The sequence below is a fragment of the Emydura macquarii genome, unplaced genomic scaffold (assembly GCF_026122565.2).
Source record: "Emydura macquarii macquarii isolate MOO-44397 ecotype Brisbane River unplaced genomic scaffold, CSIRO-AGI_Emac_v2 contig_2292, whole genome shotgun sequence".
In the NCBI taxonomy this organism is placed as follows: domain Eukaryota; kingdom Metazoa; phylum Chordata; order Testudines; family Chelidae; genus Emydura; species Emydura macquarii.
The window spans coordinates 2,391,492-2,411,209 of record NW_027132429.1 but is presented as its reverse complement, the minus strand read 5'-3'; the positions used below and the strand labels follow the sequence as shown (position 1 = coordinate 2,411,209).

The 19,718-nt window shown below is 51.1% G+C and overlaps 1 protein-coding gene across 3 annotated transcripts; it reads left to right on the top strand.

The window, feature by feature from the left end:
* The first annotated feature begins 892 nt into the window (after nucleotides 1-892).
* On the top strand, nucleotides 893-19,051 carry KHSRP (KH-type splicing regulatory protein). 3 transcript variants are annotated; one of them, XM_067560538.1, is made up of 21 exons: nucleotides 894-1,235; nucleotides 3,700-3,756; nucleotides 5,002-5,098; nucleotides 5,703-5,741; nucleotides 6,076-6,115; nucleotides 6,692-6,741; nucleotides 8,055-8,126; nucleotides 8,932-8,989; nucleotides 9,830-10,001; nucleotides 11,023-11,121; nucleotides 12,203-12,301; nucleotides 12,513-12,615; nucleotides 12,955-13,055; nucleotides 13,850-13,991; nucleotides 14,073-14,233; nucleotides 14,353-14,471; nucleotides 15,242-15,330; nucleotides 15,455-15,652; nucleotides 16,250-16,327; nucleotides 16,471-16,631; nucleotides 17,920-19,051. In XM_067560538.1, the coding sequence occupies exons 1-21, from the start codon at nucleotides 1,035-1,037 to the stop codon at nucleotides 17,926-17,928; spliced, it is 2,145 nt and encodes a 714-aa protein (XP_067416639.1). In that variant the 5' UTR covers nucleotides 894-1,034; the 3' UTR covers nucleotides 17,929-19,051. The 3 variants fall into 3 exon arrangements, with proteins under 3 accessions (XP_067416638.1, XP_067416639.1, XP_067416640.1); XM_067560537.1 differs by having other exon boundaries at nucleotides 893-1,235; nucleotides 16,471-19,051; XM_067560539.1 differs by lacking the exon at nucleotides 3,700-3,756 and having other exon boundaries at nucleotides 16,471-19,051.
* The last annotated feature ends 667 nt before the right edge of the window (nucleotides 19,052-19,718 follow it).

Genomic DNA, 19,718 nt, shown 5'->3' with positions numbered 1-19,718 from the left:
ATGTGATTGGCCAATCTAGCTGTCAATCTTGCCAGAGTGCCAATCACTCTCCACCTCGTTCCCCTCAAAGTCCCGCCTGACTTGCCTTCCCAAGGCCATTGGGTCTGACATAGGTCCTTGTATAGGTCCAGAGTCCTGTCCATCAGATATAGCCCCACCTCTCCCCACTTATTAACCAATGGGTTTCCAAATAGGCTAAGTGAGGATAGCTGATTGGCTCATATTTTGTCAATCAAACGCTGGACTCATTCGCTCATCCTCCAATAGTGAGGTAGATGGGGATATGTTACTTATTATTGGTTTAACTGTCTATCAATCAAATTTAGACCCACCCCTAAGCCGTAAAGCAGTGCCGTGGGCGTTCTCAGCTTGTGATCGGTTTATATACGTGTCACTCAATATTAAGACCTGCCCAAGCATTGCATCTTCCAATAAAGACGTACAGTGTGGGATCTCTTCCGTGTGAATGGCTCAAATGGCTGTCAATGAAAGTCACTCCTGCCTTTTCACCCTTCAATAGGTTCGCCGGATAGGCAGGACCTCAGCATTTGCTATCTGTGATTGGCCTACAAAAATGTCAATCAATCATAATAACCAGCCCATCCACAATCCTCTCCAATGGGAGGCCAAAGACGAGCAATATTTCATCTCTGATTGGCTTGTCTTGTGTCAATCAACTCGAAGGCTCGCCTACTCTTCCTCCAATAGAAAAGCAAATTCAGGCATCCTTCCATACATGATTGGATAAGTCCTCTGACACTCAGTTGTAACACCCGCCTCCTATCCCTTTAATAGGCCAGTCAGGTAAGCCGGCTCCTTCTTTACAGGGATTGGCTGCATGTTGTTGTCACTCAGACCGCTTCGCTTGTGTGATTGGCCAGCGAGCCTCGCGGGGGGCGGGGATATCGGCGGAGTCCCCGCCCCCCGATCCCACCGTGCTTTGCGGGGGTGTGTGGAGAGCTCGGCCTGGTTCCCGCGTTGAGCCCTCGCCGCCGCCGCCTCCTCAGCGTCTCTCGCCGGCCTCAGCCGCCGCCATGTCGGACTATAGCCCGGCCGGGCCCCCGCCCTCCGGAGGGCCCGCCGGTGGGGGAGCCGGCGGAGCCGGATCTGGGGGGCCGCCCCCGGGAGGAGCGGGCGCGGGAGGCGCGGGGGGGCCCGGCCCGGGCGGAGCGGGGGGGCCGCCCGGAGGGATCCGCAAGGACGCCTTCGCCGACGCCGTGCAGCGGGCCCGACAGGTGAGGGGGCGGCGGGGCCGGGAGCTGGGCCTGAGGCGCGATGGGGGGGGGCTGGGGCCATGGGTATTAGCGAGGATGGGGGAGGGGAGGGGAGGGGGTTGGGCTGGGAGCAGAGGGGAGGGGTATGGGCTGGGGGAGGGGGGCAGTGGGGGGTTAGGAACGGGTGGGGGTAATAGGGGGCGCAGAGAGGGAGGTGGGGAGAAGGGGGATGGGGGGTAGGCTGTAGGGGCTGGGAGCAGAGGGGTTGGGGTCCTGGGTGTGTAGGGGGGCAGTGGGTTGGTGGGAGTTGTGGGAGAGGATAGGCTGAGGAAAGGGGGGCAGGCAGGCATGGGAACTCCCCAAAGGGGGCTACCCCTGTTTCCCATGGGGGGTAGGACGCTAATCCCGATCACCCGTGGGGGGAGGGGAAGGGAAGGGGGGAGTTGTCCATCTACATCTAGGGCTCAGGATTTCATGGCTATTCTTAGTCTGCTCCCAGGGTCTCACTTCTTACCTCACGCATGTGGAAGAGGGGGAAAGCCAGGCCCCTGGGTCTGTTCCCTCAAGTGCAGCCAGCAAAGAGTTCTGCTCAGCCCTCCCCTATTTCTGCCTGCAGCACCTGCGGGGGCATCATCCCTAGACCTGCATTAAATAGGGATGTGTTTGGGGGTGGCCCTCAACTTTGGGGCTCCTTCTGGTCTTGTTTCAGTATGACTCTCCCAATAGGAGAAAGTTGGCAGTGTTAACCCCTGTCCATAGGTGGTTGGTGGTTTATCTAACTTAATGGGCAGCGGGGCTTGGATGTTGCCCTGCGTCCCAGCTTCTGCTGGTGTCCCTTATTTTTCTGCCCTTGCACGGCTAGCAAAATGCTATAAAACCTCAGAGGTATGGGCCCCTGATGCATCAGTTCAAACACGTTTGTCACACAAACAAAGCCTACAAAAAATAAGCACCCAACATTTGGAGTAAGGGGGTGACACCTCCCATTGAAGTTGTGGGGCAGACGAGCATCTCTCTCAGCTAGGCAAACCATTGCAACTCATGGCTTCATTTCCTCCGACTACAGAGGAAGCAGCATAAATGCTGACAACTCAAACAGAGACTGTTCAGATGAACTATTGTAATCACAGAAGGAATGTCTCAAAGTTGAAAATGTCCATATCATGCTATGGCTCATGGGCACTAGTGATTGGACATGGCTCTGAAATGCAGACTCTGCTGCTAGTTTTGCCACTGCAAGAAATAGTGGGATGCTGCCAAATGGCCTGAATTTAAAAAGGGGTAACTGCCAGAAGCTGGTGATTTGGTGATATGTTTTATGATAATTTTCTTCCCCACTTTTAGGTGTGTTTTTCTGTGGTATTAAAATCTTGGTGTGTTAATGCATCTGTGTGTCAGATGGATGCTTCAGTATAAAACGAACAGCTTAAGTTTGGGAAATGTATTTCTAAATTCTTAATGTCTTGGCTGCTGCGTAGTTACCACTTGAAATTTGACTTTTAAAATGAGAATATTAATTTTCTGTTTTTAAGGGATCAAGGGGTAAAATTGAAACAAATGTGCAACCTTAAATTAGGGATAGGTTTATGTTTTTAATAAAATGAAGGGGATGGCTCAGTGGACTAATGTGGTACAAAGCTTTTCACTTTTGTGTCACTGGTTGAAATTGAGTCCAACCTGATAGTTACCACAAGTGTTTTCCATGTAACGGTGAGGCTAGGGCCCTTGATGAAATGGCTGGGGAGTCCACAAACAGGTGTGCACTTAACTTTTGTCAATATAGTAATGTCGGCTTAGGATGTGATTTTTTTTTTTTTTTAAACGACACTTTTATACTGACAAAAGCCCTAGTGTAGACCCAGTTATGCCAGCAAAGAAATGCTTTTCCAGAATAGCTTCTTTACTTTGGGAACCTGGGGAAACTGTCCCAGCACAAGCACTGTTAATCTGCATCTCCACTAGAAGGGTTTGCCAAGATTGGTATCTTATAGCTATCCCAGCAAACCTTTTCTGGTAGTAACTAGGCTTCAGTCTGCTTCTCAGTGAACACGTGTCCACAACACACATCACCACAGTTCGATTGGCTTCCTCACCAGAGAGGCAAAGTATTGAATGGGCCATAGAGACTGAACTATCCCCTGCCCCAAAGAAGAGTCCCTCCAGGTCACTTGAGAATTGCAGCTCTTCAGGGCAGAGAGCCTTCTGTGAATTGTACAGCAGCAAGCTCACTGACAGCACTTAACGATAATTACTAATAATAGTGGATGACACACATTGCTGAGGGCATTGTAGGGAAACTTGCCTTGCTGTTGGACAACCTTGGCTGTACTTGATTTGGCTAGGTAGAGAACTTTGACCTCCAGAGCTGTCAATCTTGCACCTTTTATGAACACTATAAAAATGACTTATCTGCCAATACCCAAGCACAGGATTTTCTCTGTCCTGCAACAGCTGAGCACATCACCATGTCCTCTACTGTCTTCAGGTGCCTGTGGTGGTGTCAGCTCCTGTTGAGCAGAATCCTAAACTTGAGTTGCAGCAGGTAAATAAACAAGGGAGCTACTTCTAAAAAACCAATGTTAATGCAATGTTAAGGTTGTGAATTTAAATGGGAAATACAAAATATAATGTTCATCTGGTAGCCTTCATTCTGGCCTATTGAAGATTAACTGTACACATTAATCTAACCAGTTATTGAAATAATGCATATTTGTAGGTACCGATTATTGTTGTTGGAGAATATACTTAAATCACATTTGTCCTGTATACACAAGTTCAGATTCTCAGAAAAACACTATTGCAATGCTTGACTTCTTAATTAAAATTTGCAGCCATAATGTTGTATTAACAGTTTTTTGCATTTAATTTTCTAAGTTTAATGAAAGAGGGAAATCAGTGCCTCAAAGAGGTGTGTACACTCATGTTAGTACAAAATTAATGCATGCGCATACTTAATAGACACCAGTGTATACTGGTGCTTCCAGAGAGCTAGCTCGAGTGTAAGAAATTTTGAACTGAGCGTGAGTTAACAGTTCTACCTACAACAAACACTGTTGTGATCCTGCCTGAGAGGTAGGAATGGGACAAAGTGTGATGTTTGTCTCAACTGGAGTTCAAAAGTGGACTCTTAGCTAATGAAATTGCTGCTGCACATTCTACTTCCACGCTCTCAAATTATTTGTAGTTAATGTAGTGTAGCTCTCTTGATTGAGGCTTTTATGTCTGGTAGGTATAAAGATTAAAGGTACTGATGCTTTTGAGTTCTATTAATGAACAGAAACAAGGAGTACTTTAATGCGTTTTTTTTTTAAAAACGGTATTTTTGCATAAAAATGTCACCTTTTGGCTGAAATAAAGTACAAAAAAACTTTCAGGCCCAGAAGAGTGTTTTTCAGAAAGTTTAAGCTCGTGAGTTCTTAGAATTTAATAGCTACAATTTTTCAGCTTTAATAGTGTTTGCTACATGCAAATACTATAATAAATGTGATAACTCTCTACATAGACTTAGGTTAGAGCGTGTTTTTAGTGCTGTAAATAACACGTTGGGCCTTGCTTAGCTTAAGCGTGGTTGTTTAATGTAGTCATCTGAACTGTGTAGCCTAGCTTAGGACTTTTAAAATGTCATTGCAGTGTATTGTGTGGTATATTTAATGGACTGAAGGTCCTAGGGCTTGAGAATTCTTTGCCTTTGCTAATCCAGTTGCTTTTACTTTCCCCATTGTTGCTAATTTCTGGCAGGATTTTCCCTTTGGTGGTAACTGTACGACGCCAACTACTTTCTTTTCAGATAGCGGCTAAAATTGGGGGTGATGCAGCTACTACGGTGAACAACAACACTCCAGATTTTGGGTTTGGGGGTCAGAAGAGGCAACTGGAAGATGGAGGTACTGCAGGGCGTTCATTGTCTATATTTGAACAGCACCATTATGCAGTGGGAGTGCTGGGCCTTACATAGTGCTTTTCATCTGTGGATCTTGGGGTGGCTTTGCAGTGTATCCCCATTTTACAACTAGGACATCTGATGGACAGAGAAGAGAAGTGTCTTGTCCAAGCTCTCTCTCAGAGTGACCTAGCAGAGCTGGGAATAAACCCCATGTCTCTGCACTCCTAGTCCAGTACCCTCTGCCCAAAACCATAAACATCTTTGATTCCAACACCCGTAGAAGTGCCAGGGCCTTTCAGCTGTGGGTGAAAGATTCCTGTGTGAGTGTTTTCTAAGCACAGGATGGAAAGTACTACATAAATGCTAGATGCCACCGACACTTGGATTTAGAATGTTAATTTTTATTTTGATAAGTTTCCATTGTTTAAATGTTATGAAGGTTTCCTTACTGAGAATGTACATAGCTCGCGTCTAGCCCGTCGTACTTCCAGAGTTGGTCTTCTATGTCACATGTCAACATCTCTTGGAGGGTGGAGAACCAGCTATCTGTAAGTACTGGAAAGCGGCTGGCTTGCATCTAATATACTCCCTTCTCTTTTAAACAGACCAGCCAGAGAGCAAGAAACTGGCTGCTCAAGGTGACTGTAAGTACTATTTGCGTTACAAGGGATGGGGAAAAATAACTCTGGTGCCTGGGGATCGTCTGTTAACCGTATATAAAACCCTCCGATAACTTGCTCACCTGGAGTGGTCATTTCCCATTGAGGCTGAGAAAATAAGAGTGGATTGGATGAAAGATGCGGGAGAGGGGAAGATTTGGATTAGAAATGCATAGGAACCTGTTTTTAACCTGCTGGGATCTTTATCTTCCATAAAGTCTGCCTGAATAGTAACTGATTTATTTTTGACTTTATGGCACTATTCTGCATTCTGATGTTGAATTCATAACCCAAAACCTTGCATGGTTTTCCTTTTCAGCAATGTCAGCTCAACTTGGACCAATCCATCCTCCTCCCAGGTAAACTCCACCTTCTCCCTCACCCCGAAAGTCGCAAGGCTTGTGAGTGTGAACTGAACATTCAAATTAACAGATTAATGACACATCTCTTGTACTCGAGACAACGGCGAGGGAGGGCGGGGAGAGTGGGCAACATTGTGATGCCCCGAAATTTAACAAGCTGCTTTGCTTAGATATGGTGCTTGCACTTGGATTCGTGTGACATGCCATTGGGTAGACTGGTCACACCTGGCATTTGTGCGCCTTGTTGGTAGAGAGAAGGACTTGCTTCTTGGCCCCCAGTGCGGTCTTTGCTTTAGGTTTCATAGCTTTGGCTTCTATAAAACCAGGGCACTGTGTGCAAATGCTGATACAGTGGACTCCAGGACACTTAATTAGTTTGCCGTGCGTAACCCCAACACTTACGCATCCCCTAGACTGGTCCCAGTTACTCGGTCACCTTCCGGTCTGTCTGTCCTCCCTGGAGAAGGAAAGCCCTTTCTCTTTTTTGTTTCTGATCGATGCAGGTGAATATCGGTTCCTTTTTTGTTACCCTCCCACTCCTCACTTTAAGCCGATGACCGTTTCCCTTTGCAGGTCTACAGTGACTGAAGAGTACAGAGTACCTGATGGCATGGTGGGACTCAGTGAGTATTAGACAGGGAGGGAGCAGCCTGCAGTTGCTTTAGTGAAAGGCTTTCACTGTTGCCTTTACTCACAAATACCTTCCTGGCGTCTCAATGCCAGTCACTGAGCTTTCTGCAGAAAAGCTCAGTTGTTCTTGGCTCTTTGCTCTTATCCCCTTCACTGTGTTGGGTTACAGTTATTAGATCTCTGTCTAGCACTTGAGTCTTATCCTGACACTCTGGCAACTCTGGGTGGTACTTGTGCCAGCCTGATGAGAGGCAGGGTGGAGCATTTCGTTTTATCCAATGCACAGGCTAGGACTCCCTGCTTTAAATGATAGGGATTAGATACTGAGGACAACTTCATAGCCAGGTGTGTTGTCACTGTGGTTGTTGGCACTTCCATTCTGCACTTAGATTGTGGTCTGTGAGCAATGGCACGGATTCACAGGAGTGTTGTGAAGGGCTCCATGTTCCTCTCCCAGGGAAAAGGGGACTTTCAGTCTTGTCTGGCTGATCTGAGAAGCAGTGGCTGGCTCTGAAGAGAGTCCAATCGAGACCTTTGCCAGAAGGAATGGTGGCCGTAACACTGGGCTTCAGGCAATGTGATGCTATAAGCAGGAGAGAAAATTGGACTCTGTTGCAAACAAGATCTGAGCCCAGGAGGCAGCTGGTCTACAAGATGTGGTTTCAGTTGGCTTGGCTTTTGAAGCTCTTTGAGGCTAGAGGAGGAGTTGACTGAGTTTGGGTGCACCAAACTCCCTTTTAGAGGGGTCTGATTCCTTCAGGCTGCCCAGGCCTTGCAGTGAACAAGGCCCTTCTGAGAGTCGTCTTTAACTAGATTTAATATTTGAATCTGTTACTTGTCTTCTCCCTTTTGACACCCATAGGAGACTTGCATGGGGCACTGGACTTGAGTCCTGGGTTCTGTTCTCTGCTGCTGCTTCTGTTTCCCCTTCTCCCAGAAGGGGATAATGAAACTCACTCGCCTTTGTAGAGTGCTTTGAGATTCATGGATGAAAAGTGCTGTACGTTAGTAGTTCTGAGAGCTAAGATTATCCTAGAACGTGCAGTGTTGTGGGACCTCCCAGTATTCAATTATATTTTAACAGGGTTTTTTTTTACCATTCCTCCTGTAGAACGTAAGGCTTCCTATCTTCTGCGTGGAGATAGATGGATATTGGATTGTTTTGTTTTTAAAGTGGTTGCAGATGAATAGTCCAAAACCAAATCGTGAAGTATTTTGCATTGAGACCTGTCTGCTAGTGACTTTTCCTTTCCCTGTAGCAAGCTGGAGTTCCTTAGCAGTTCTTCTCCTTTCCCTTTTATTCCAGTTATAGGCAGAGGAGGTGAACAGATCAACAAAATCCAGCAGGACTCTGGCTGCAAAGTACAGATATCGCCAGGTATGGAGAGGTGCTTCTTGGGAATCCTTCGTGGTGCAGGAACCCTGCAGAGTGCTCATCCCCACACAGCTGACATGCCCTTGTGGGGTGGGGAACTCTTCAGTCATTTAAGGTATAAATTTGTACCAGTGAGCAATAATTACCCCTCTGAGCAGCGGATGTGCTAGATTCTCGATCATCTAACGTCTCTCGTATCAGGTATTGGGCTCTGTGTGAGAATTCTCCTGTGGAGTTCTATGTTATGCAGGTCAGACAAAATGATCATAATGGTCCTTTCTGGCCTTAAATCTCTGAATCAAAAGATGCCCTCGGCATGGAGCATTCCCCAGAAATGTTCTAATACGTTTTGGGGAGTGTTTGGTTTAATAGTGTGTTAGACGCTCTGGCCATGTCTTCCCTGCGATGCAGTGAGCTCATTCATATAGGATAGTGCCTAGCGACTGTAGTGATGCCCTATAAATATCACGGGTCATTCATATAAAATGGCAAATGCCATCAGCACCAGCAACGTAACAGGGAATTTCAAGCCACATGGCACAATGTGGATCTGTTTAGAGAACTTGGCCACCACAGAGCCATTCTCGTTTTGCATTTCTGCAACTTCAGCTTACTCCAATTTCTTCATAGCACCATGGGGGCGTTGGCTCCCTGGCACTTGGATTGTCTTCTGAACCCTGCTGCCCAGGCAGAGCTCTGACTTAGTGTGCAGGGAGACAAAGCATAAGCACATCTGTAGAGGCTCCCATGCGAACATCAAAGCCAAATGGCCTAGGAGCATGTTCTTTAACACTGTCTTCTCCTACAGACAGTGGCGGATTACCAGAGCGGAGCGTCTCTCTGACTGGATCCCCAGAATCTGTCCAGTGAGTACACCCTTTGTTCAGCCACAGGCCCTAGTGGCAATTGTAATTGGCCATCTGTCAGGCAGGGACTGGTCGCTGAACTTGAAGCTCAAATCTTGAAAACTTGCTTTGTGTTCGCTGCCTCTCCTCCCTTGCTGGCAAACAGCTGAGACCTTCGGCAGTGATCACCTGCCTTCTGGTGTGCTGTCCTTGAGGGTCAGCTGCTGTTTGGTGGGTTTCTTTTTCTTGGGAACTTTCCCTTGTCTTCAGGGAGGACAAGGGCCTTATAAAATTAGTGAGGGGAAAGAGAGAGACCCTGACTAAAATTCATATCTCCTCCCCTTTCCAAACAGTGAAATTCTGAGTGGGAGGGTTGCAAACCTAGGGTTTCCTACACCCTCTTTAGAAGGGACTGTTAGCCTCTTGTCCTGAGCTGCGGGAGTCATAAAGTGGCAGGGTTTGGCTATAGGATGTAGTGCCAAATGCCCAGCTATAGATGCAGCAGTAGGACTCTCCTGACCTTATTGCCCAGGGTTACAGCAACGTCCACTTAGGTTTATAACCATGAGGTCAGGGTGTAGCAAAGGTCAGCTCTAGGCAGAGGGCAGCAAGGCAACCTTGCTTTCTTGGCAAGGCCTTGACTGAACAAACCCCGTCGGGAACATGCATGGCTAGATGGAAGCCTGCGCAGGTTGTGTTATGGGAGCTCAGGGACAGATTGGCTTCCTGGAAGGGCCACTGCAGTGCCAGGGGGCTGTCCTGTGTATCGTGGTGTTAGTCTGGCGTGTATGAATGGGAGATAGCCCTGCCCCACCCACTTCCGCTCACCATGGTGGCTGTTTTTTTCCTTTCCCCTCACAGGAAGGCAAAAATGATGCTGGATGATATCGTGTCGCGGGGTCGTGGTGGGCCGCCCGGCCAGTTCCACGACAACGCCAATGGGCAGAACGGCACAGTGCAGGAAATCATGATCCCGGCTGGGAAGGCAGGGCTGGTGATCGGCAAAGGGGGGGAGACCATTAAACAGTTGCAGGTAAGGGCTGGGATCCAGCCAGGCTGTGGGGTGGGTGGACAGGGAAAACTCCCCATGGTTAGGGTAGGGAGCAGGGCATCGGAGCCACCCCTTTTCCCCTCACTTAGCAATTTCCTCTCTGGATGTTGGCTCTTCCTGCATCGTGGCTCTGCCCAGCTAACTGGTTGCCTTTCATGGCCTCTCCATCTTGATCATTGAAAGGCTTGTGCTTTAGCGCCACGTGGATTCCTTCCGAAATCCTGCATCACTCTCACATGCTGTGTCAGGTTTGCTGTGTCCCCAGCTGTGCCCTGTTAGCCCAGATGTGGTGCCTGGCCATCTTTTCCTCAGGGGACTTAGTAAATGCCGTACAATGCCCCGAAGTTCCCGTCTGTGCAGGAGGGGTTATGTTGGTAGTGCAACTCCATATTTGTGCTGCACTGGTATAAGGTGGGCGTAGCACCCATCTAACTTACCAGGGTAAGTCCAGCATCTGGGTAAGTCACTGTCTTGCAAGCCCCAGTTTGCTCTGGTGCAGCCCATTTACACCAGTGCAGACTTCCCTAGTCTAGATAAGCGCCCAGGCAGTTTTGCTTTAGCTAGTTTTATGGCCCTGCTTGGAGACTGAGTCACACATGCATCAGCCAGGGTGCAGGGAATCCTGCATAAATCGGAAGGGCAAGGAGTGTAACTCAGTGAAGTGTAAAACCCTGGAGATGCCAAAATCTCCAAGGAAGGGCTTGTGACCTCGGCAATGATGGTTCCAAGACTGGTCTCCACTGGCAACTGCAGTGTTTGTATTGGGACTGTGGTTTGTGACACAAGAGCTGAATTCTTGGACGAGTCTCTTGAGACCATGACGAAGCTCCTGGAGTTGGTTAGTGGGAAAGGTCCAATTCCTTCTGCTTCCCCTGTCAGAGCTCACAGCTTGGTGTAGGCTGTAGCAGGTGCGTGGCTTGCTAGGTAGCATCCATTGCTGCAACTTGCCTGACTTGCCGTAACCCCTTGCTGACGTCTTTCAATCTCCCTCCCCTGGCTGCAGGAACGAGCTGGAGTGAAAATGATTTTAATTCAAGACGGTTCCCAAAACACCAATGTAGATAAGCCCCTTCGGATAATTGGAGACCCCTACAAAGTACAGGTAAGACAGGCTAGCTTCCTTAGTAGGAGTGGTTGTGTACTCAATCCTCTGTGTGGAGAGCGAAGGCAGGAGGGTGCCTGGCTGTGCTGTTGCCCTATTTGTCCTGGGGGGGACTTGTTGCGGATGGTATAAGGCGGTTCCCGTTCCGTGGTTCCTTTAGCGGTCAGTGGTCACCTGCCTTCGGGCCGTTCTGGAATGGACGGCTTTGGCTCCGATCTTGTCAATGTCCTAGTGAACTACTTGGATCCCTACAGGGGCATCCAGAACACCTTACAAATTCAGAATTGCTTGGTGCACATGCCTCCCCTAGTGAAACCACACTAGGTCCACAGCACAACCCTGTTTAGGACAGGAAGTGAATAGTGAATAAAGTCTAGCTGAGAGGAAGAATCGGCTTGTGGTTAAAGAATAAGGCTAGGGGTCGGGGGACTTGGCTTCTGGTCCCTGAGCTGCTTCTCCACTTGCTGTGCGACCTTCGAATAGTCATTTCCTTTTTCTATTCCCCCAAAATTATACTTCAAATAAGGTGTGGAAATGAATTTGTTGATGCAAAACTTCGGAGTGTCTCGGCTCGGGGCACAATACAGATATAACACATTGAAATTATTACTCCAAGCAAGTAGGGAGTCTGCAACTCAGGATACCTGGGCTGTGTCACAGACTCTCTGCATATCCTTGGGCAGTTTGATACCCTCTCTCTGTTTACATCTCGGTAAAAGGAGGCTGAATGTACATGCCCACGGCTGTATCGTATGTCCCGATGTTTATAAATCACTGAGATCCTCTCTGAAAGCTGTTGGACAAGTGCAAAGTAGGCATATCAGTCTTGGATCTTATGAGCTGCATTTTTCCCAGGCACTTGGTAGCAGCTGTGACTTTTTATTTTGGCTTTCCTGGCCCACTGGGATCCTTTCTGTTTGGGGCCTCTGGAATAAAAGTCACTTAACCTAGCAAATCATCCCCACGTATTTAAAGAGCCAGTTCTTGGCTGGTTGCCTTGTGGTCCATTTGAGCCTCAATGCTGCTTACTTTGGGAGCTAGGCCTGCAGGCCATGCTTATGCTGCGGTTTCTTGTTTGCAGCAAGCATGTGAGATGGTGATGGACATCTTGCGAGAACGTGACCAGGGAGGCTTCGGTGACCGAAACGAATACGGTTCCAGGATCGGTGGAGGAATAGATGTAAGACAGGTTTCGCTCATTAGTTTGGGGGACAGTCGTCTCTTGTGGAGCAGTCTGCCTGCTGCTGGCTCTGTCAAGGGAGAGGTGTTATGTACCCTGACAGTTGGGGGCAGCAGTCACCAAAAAAGCCCTGTGTCCCTAAGAAGTTACTTCCTCGGTCTTAGCTGTGTTTCCTGTTCTCCAGTTAATTTCCCTTTTGACCCTTGCTCAGGTCCCTGTGCCCAGGCATTCTGTTGGCGTGGTTATCGGCCGGAGTGGAGAGATGATTAAGAAAATACAAAATGATGCTGGAGTTCGGATACAGTTCAAGCAAGGTCAGAAGCCTAAATATCTCCTCTTCTTCCCCAGCGAATCCCTCTAAACCCATCACCTTCCATTGTCTACACAGTCCATATAGTCTTAATCTGGGCGGTTGGCACCTGGTGCTCTTAGCCCTGTCTCTACGGCCCTCACCACCACGGTACCTGAGTGCTGCAGCTGGTGGTGGGGTGTTATCTTGCAGAGATGCTGCTACTTCCTTTTTACACCGCCATGAACACAGTGGGGAACCTTGTCTGTTAGTGTTCTGGGCCTGGCGCTTGTCCAGAGCCCTTGTCTCGGAGTCAGGCATGGCAGTGGGCACTTTGCTGAGCTGGCTTCTTTGCTTGTTTCAGATGATGGGACGGGTCCTGAGAAGATCGCCCATATTATGGGGCCCCCAGACAGGTGTGAACATGCTGCCCGGATTATAAACGACCTCCTGCAGAGCCTTCGGGTAGGTGCCGCTGGGGTGCCCTGCTCCAGACGTTGCCCAGTGTGCTTTTTAGCAGAAAATGCATCCTTATTGGTTGGTGAATAGTGTAATTCAGGAAGACTGCGCGTCTCCGTGACCTGTTAGATCAGAGTGAGACGTCGCTGCTGCGGGCGGGGTTCGTACACCTTCCTCCGGAACATTGGGGGCTGGTGTCTGCTGGGAGATGGGGCTTGGCTGTCCTCAGGTCTGATCCACTCTGGCCACCCACATGTTCCAAGGAGCCCTAAAAGGAGCATGTGTTGCTGCTTTTCTGCTGTGTGATGGGTAAAGGGTGCATGAAAAGTCGAATTCGTTTCTATTTTTTTTAAACCTAGAAATAATCAGGACTGTGCGATCTTCTTCCGTGGTCTTTGGAGGCAGAAGCTCTGTTTATTTGCAAGCTCTTAACACCTTAATTGAAAACCAGTGTGTTGCAAATTAGGTTTCTTTTAATCAAAATGTTAATTAGGTGTTAACAGAAACTCTTAAGTGGTGATTCAGGGCATGTCTACACTACTGGTGCTACAGTGCCACCTTCCTGTAGATGCTTCCTACAGTGCCGGGGGGGAGAGTTCTCTTAGCCCTGGTCTACACTTACCTGGTGATTTGGCGGCAGTTGATGGGTGCACTGCATGCTGGGAACTGTAGTCTCGGGGGGCTTTACCAGCCTGTTAAAGACAAGGGTGACTCATTGTTTATACCAGGCCCATGAGAATCTAACTGCAGTTGGTTGCTGATGCCCCTTCCCTGAAGCTGTTTCTGCTGTTGTCTTTCAGAGTGGCCCACCGGGTCCCCCAGGCCCAGGCATGCCCCCTGGAGGCAGAGGCCGTGGCCGGGGGCAGGGTAATTGGGGGCCTCCTGGAGGAGAGATGACCTTCTCTATCCCTACTCACAAATGTGGGCTGGTCATTGGCAGAGGTGAGTGCCCTTTGCCATCGGCGCGCCTTCACGCAGGATTCCCTGTGTAGCCAGAGCTCACAGCTCCACCTGCTTTTCCAGGTGGGGAGAACGTCAAAGCCATAAACCAGCAGACGGGGGCGTTTGTGGAGATCTCCCGGCAGCTGCCTCCCAACGGAGACCCCAACTTCAAACTGTTCATCATCCGAGGCTCCCCACAGCAGATCGACCACGCCAAGCAGCTCATCGAGGAGAAGATCGAGGTGGGTGCGGGCGTGTCCCTGGTTTCCACCTGCCCCTACAAGGAGGGGGCAGCTGAGGGTTGCGGGCTGACCTGGGGCATCGTGGTTCTCATCACTTACAGATTATTTCCTCTCTCCAGGGCCCTCTCTGCCCAGTTGGACCAGGGCCTGGGCCTGGAGGGCCCCCGGGCCCTGCTGGCCCAATGGGCCCTTTCAACCCAGGACCTTTCAACCCAGGGCCACCAGGAGCTCCCCCTCAGTAAGTATTGGACTCTCTGACCTGTATGGGTGCATGACATGCTGCAGAAAGGCACTCGTGGATGATACTGGGTCTGTCTCTAAGGGGGCTGGAATGAGCAATAGATCCAGGAGCATCTGGTGGCCTGATATTGGGGTGGGGGTTGCTCCCCAATGTACAGGGAATCCTGTGGTAGGGTTAGTGTGCCCAACTGGGAGTAGGAAAGAAATAGCCGAGTTCTGCAGGGGAAGTTGCCGGCCAGAGGCCCCTGTTCCGCCTGTAGAGTCCCTTGTGGGGAGACTGCACAGAGCTGGCGCTGGATCTAGATGGACCAGGAGCAAGGCCGCGGGCGCTCACCCCGTCTGGCGGGGAGTTACTGCACGGGGAAGATTAGCCTTGCGCGTGCCCTTCAGCGGAGGTGGACGCGGCCGTAGCCTGTACACAGCTCCGCCAGATCTCTCCAAAGTCAGCTGGCCTCTTCCATCCGCCCTGGGCGCTTGTGGTGTGCAGTTGGCTCTGTTTATACTGGGGTAGCACAGAAGAGTCCGGACTCCGTAGTGCCTGGCCCTGTACAAGCCCAGACCAAAGGGGGCAGAGCAAAGGCTCGGGTGGGCTGCCTGTCCCCCGCTGGTGCTGTGGCAGGGATGTGAGGATGGTGCTTTGGGGAGATGAGCAGGGGCTGTCCCGTTCAGTGTGATCATGTGCGCGTGTCTCAGCCAGGTGCTGCTCCTTGCTCTGCAGTGCCAGGTCTCGCCCTTCCTCACCAGTGTCTCCCTGCTCTCCTCTTTCAGCCCTGGGGGTCCTCCCCCCCACCAGTACCCTCCCCAAGGCTGGGGGAACACCTACCCGCAGTGGCAGCCTCCGGCTCCTCATGACCCGAGTAAGTACAGCGAGCCGCACCCCCCGAGGGCAGGGTCGGCGCCACAGAGCAGATGGGCAGGCGGCCCTTCAGCCCTGTCCGCCTCTGCCCCGTCTGCTCTCACCCACCCCTGGCTCCTTTCCAGGCAAAGCGGCAGCGGCAGCAGATCCCAACGCAGCCTGGGCAGCGTATTACTCTCACTACTACCAGCAGCCTCCTGGCCCGGTGCCTGGGCAGCCACCAGCTCCGACAGCGCCACCCGTTCAAGGAGAACCACCACAGCCACCCCCAGCCGGCCAGTCGGACTACACTAAAGCATGGGAGGAGTATTATAAAAAACTAGGTAACGCTCCTGGGCAGAATCATTCTGCCTACAGCATGGGGGGGGCTGTGTAGCCAGCTCAGATACTGCCTGGGATGAAGAGCGCTGCGGCTGGATGGCAGCAGTGAATTGTTTGACGGTCTCAGCCCAGCTCCTTGTGACCTCAAAAAAGCCTCCGTGATTGACACTAATTGGCCCCTTTGGAGGCCCCACCCCAGAGGCCGAGCATTGAGGGCCCTGACTGAACCCCAGAGGCAGGTCCCTCTGGCTCAGGGCTGGAGCAGACTGGCCTGCATCCCCGGCACTGAGCAGTCAGACCCAATTGAGGGAAGGTCTCTGAGGCCCAGTGGAGAAAGGGGCTTCTAGGTGGTGCTGGGGTTCTGCACTTCTCCAGTCAGAAGATGCAGGGTCGTGCCTTGAGCATGGGCACGTGGCGTGAGCCCCGGCAGTACTGGGGCACCCAGCCAGTTACCAGTGTTACCGCAGAATCCGCGCCAACATCCCTGATCTTAGACCCCAGCCAGAGGTGCCGCTTGGTGAAGTGCTGGTCTCCCACCCGCTGGGCAAAGGGGGTGGTAATGCTGTTCGGGGTCCCTGATGCTCATTCTCTGCCCACAGGCCAGCAGCCCCAGCAGCCTGGGGCACCCCCACAGCAGGACTACACGAAAGCCTGGGAGGAATATTATAAGAAACAAGGTGAGTGCAGCCTGGAGCTCCTCGGGGGCGGGGGGCATAAATCGGTGAGGAGCCTGGCTTCTGTCCGCTGACCCTCGGAGACAAGGGCAGGCTTTGCCCTGGGTCACTGACTCACCCCCCCCCCCCTTCTCTCTCCCTCATAGCAGCTCAAGTGGCTACTGGCGGAGGACCAGGGGCACCCCCGGGACCTCAGCCAGACTACAGCGCAGCCTGGGCCGAGTACTACAGACAGCAGGCTGCCTACTACGGACAGACACCGGGGGCCGGGGGCCCGGTGCCACCACCCACACAGCAGGGACAGCAGGTGAGTGATCGGCCATGTGCCCCGCTGCCTGCCTTCAACCCCCCGCTGTAGCTCCTCCTGCCTGGGTGAGAACCTCGGTCCCACAGGAAGCGCTTCCTGAGCGGCATCTTTGTGCTCGTGCACCGGCTCCCACATCGGTCGTCGGCGGGGATTGAACCCAGGACACCTCGACCTACAAGCACGAGCTTCTACTGCTTGAGCTAAAGGACCGAGTCCATTAGCTGGAGGCAGTAGCAGACTCGTAAACCTCTTCTATGGATCCGCCACTAGGTGGCAACACAGACCCTTGCTGTTCATGCGGATTGACCTGACAGCTACCTAGACACCGGGGGTGGGCTGGGCTGGTTGGAGGAGATGAGAGCTCAGGGAAATGGACAGAACTGGTAAAAGCGATTCTCCAGCTTCTACTGGGCTCTTAGCTCTGGCTCACGGGTCCGTTTCAGGGGCTAGGACTTCTTAGAACGGTATGGGGTTGTCTTATCCACCGGGGCGGGGGGGGGGACGGGGGGGGGACACGACGGGATGGTTTTTTGTTAGCCCTGGTAGCTGGGGAGAGATGGGGTCGTAGAGCTGTTTGAATATAGCGTGCTTCAAAGCAGGGGACTTGTTTTTGCTTTCAAAGAGAACCTGGGTTCCAATTCCTATGTTTTTGGCCAGCGTCTCCTCCCTGAGGTGAGAGCTGCCCTGGCCATGGACCCGGCGACGCTAGATTCGCTCCTGCTTAGCCTGTCCTGCTGGTGCTCTCAGGATCTCAGGCCTGGCACTGGGACAGGCTTAGCGGTTACATTCCATGGCCCCGTTTTCACAAACCGAAGTCTAAAAATCAGGCTCATCCACATTTAGGCACCTGACACAGTGACTTGGTCTGTTTCCTGCACCTCCCGGCGACTTCATTTGGTTCTGCTCGGGCCCGGTGCCACTTACTTAGCTGCCTAAATATGGATGTAGGAGCCAACCTTCAAGCAGCTCCCTCTAGAAGTGCGTCTCCGGGCCATGGCTTTCATCTGCTCTTCAGTACTAACCAAAGCTGCTGCTTCCAACACCCAGATTCTCTTCCAAACCTGACCTGGCCGTTTCCTTTTCAAACACACTGCTTCAGTGGTGGGATTTCCAAGTGTCCAAGGGAGTTGGGAGCCTTGTGCCAGTCTCCGCTCCACTCCCTACCTTAGCCGTGCGTAGCCAGTGCTGTGGCAGCAGAGGGTGACCCTGTGTTGCTTTCAGACTCTTCCATCCACAGCGGTGTCTGTCAGGGGTAACTGACTCCTGTCTCTCTCCCCGATCCTTGCAGGCTCAGTGAATTGAATGTGAACTTCTCACCTGTGAAACCCTTTTTGTTTTTGGAAAGAGAGATGGCCGCTGTTGGGGAAGGGTGCCGGCCGCGGGGTCTGATTGCTGGGTTTCTTAGCGGAACCTCAGCTGCTCCTCCTTCGAGTCTCTTTAAAATAAAATAAAATAAAATAAATAAATAAACATAAAAAAAACAAACCCGAATCCTTCATGTTGAGCCAGCTGTAGAAGATAGCGAACTAAAACCGCTGCAAGAATTCAGCCCTCCTGAAACGCGTCGCTTTCAGGGTAACGTTTTTCTTTTCATTTTGTTTTTAAAAAAATAAAAAACTTTACAAGGAGAAAAAAAAATCACTCTGCTTTTTAGTTAGAGTTGGAACATTCCTCAAATAAGGTGTCGGTGTTTCAGATAAAACCACCCCTTTTCCCCTCCCATTTTCCCACTATTGGGACTGGTCTGTCATGTATTTCGTCTGTTCCAGAGGAAATTGAAACTGAAACAAACAAATTGTACGCTCAGTTTTTACTTTTTACCGCTTGTTTTTAACTTCACAAATAAATGATAACAAAACCTCCCTGTGTCTGCTGGGTGGTGTCTGTCTCTCTGTCCAGAGGGTTTTTTAAGCAGATTGTTTTCATGATATAGCTGTTGTAAAACCTGATGAACTGAGAGTTCCTGTGGTTTTTTTTTTATAGTTTGAGCAGGCAATTGTGCTTTGTTAAATAAAATGCTTTTTTTGTTTTGAAACCAACTCGGCTGCACTGTTTCCGAACCGAGCAAACGGCGATGCGGTGCGTTACACGGGTGCCGCTGTCCCTCAGCGGGGTATCTGAGCTGTTGAGAGGAGGTTACGCACAGGCGGGGAAAGGAACCGCTTCTGTGGACAGTTCTGAGGAGCCATCAGTCCTGTGCTCATTCAACACGGCTGTGGTCTGTCGCTGAGCAGTCCCCAGGGATTGTCGTTTCACCACTGGTACAGTGGGAATGGATCTGTCTGGGGGTTCTCAGCTGGCCCCCTCGCTGTCGTACACGAGTGCCTCCCACTTATCTGTGTATTTATCCCCAGGGCCCCTGCGTGGCAGGGCAGGGGTGTTCTGCCCACTGGACAGATGGAAAACGGGAGGCACAGACTGTGCCTTGCCCAGATCCTCTTGCTGGAGTCAGTCCTTGACCCTGGCTTCCCCAGTTCTAGGCTTGTACCTTAAGCACTGGCCCCTCTTCTTCTTGCCACAGCTGGACAGACAAACCTCCCTCAGGTTGGGCTCTTTGGCTGGTGCAGGAGGAGGGGGTCAGAGCAGCTGAGCTCTGAGTTTCAGAGGGACGCACTGATTCCCCTGACTCGCTCTGGAGGGTCAGGGTAAGATGTTTCTCGTACGCCGAGGGCCGCAGAGCACCTGTGGAACGGTTCTTTCCCACCTGCCCGCTAGACAATCCCAGACCTGGGGTGACACAGCTCCTGGAATGAGCACGGGGGGGAGGACCCTCCCTTCTGTGGGACCAGTTCCTGTGCTCCCTCTGCTGGCCGCCCTGTTCTGCCCTGAGCTGCGCTGCCAGCTCCAGCAGGAGCTGAGCCCACAGCTGAGGGGAAGAGCTTGGCCTGGAGACACACGTCACTCGAATGCCGCAGATGTGGGGGTTTTGCCGACTCCCTACTAGCTAAATCCCCCCGTGAGTGAGGTGAGCACTAGCCCTCCGTGGTAGTCTCTAACCTTAGCTAGGGCAGCAGGCGGGCCGCTCTCTGCCCAAGTGCTGCTGGTATGTTTTTTTCTTCCTTAACCTGTGACTTGCGCTGAGTCTCT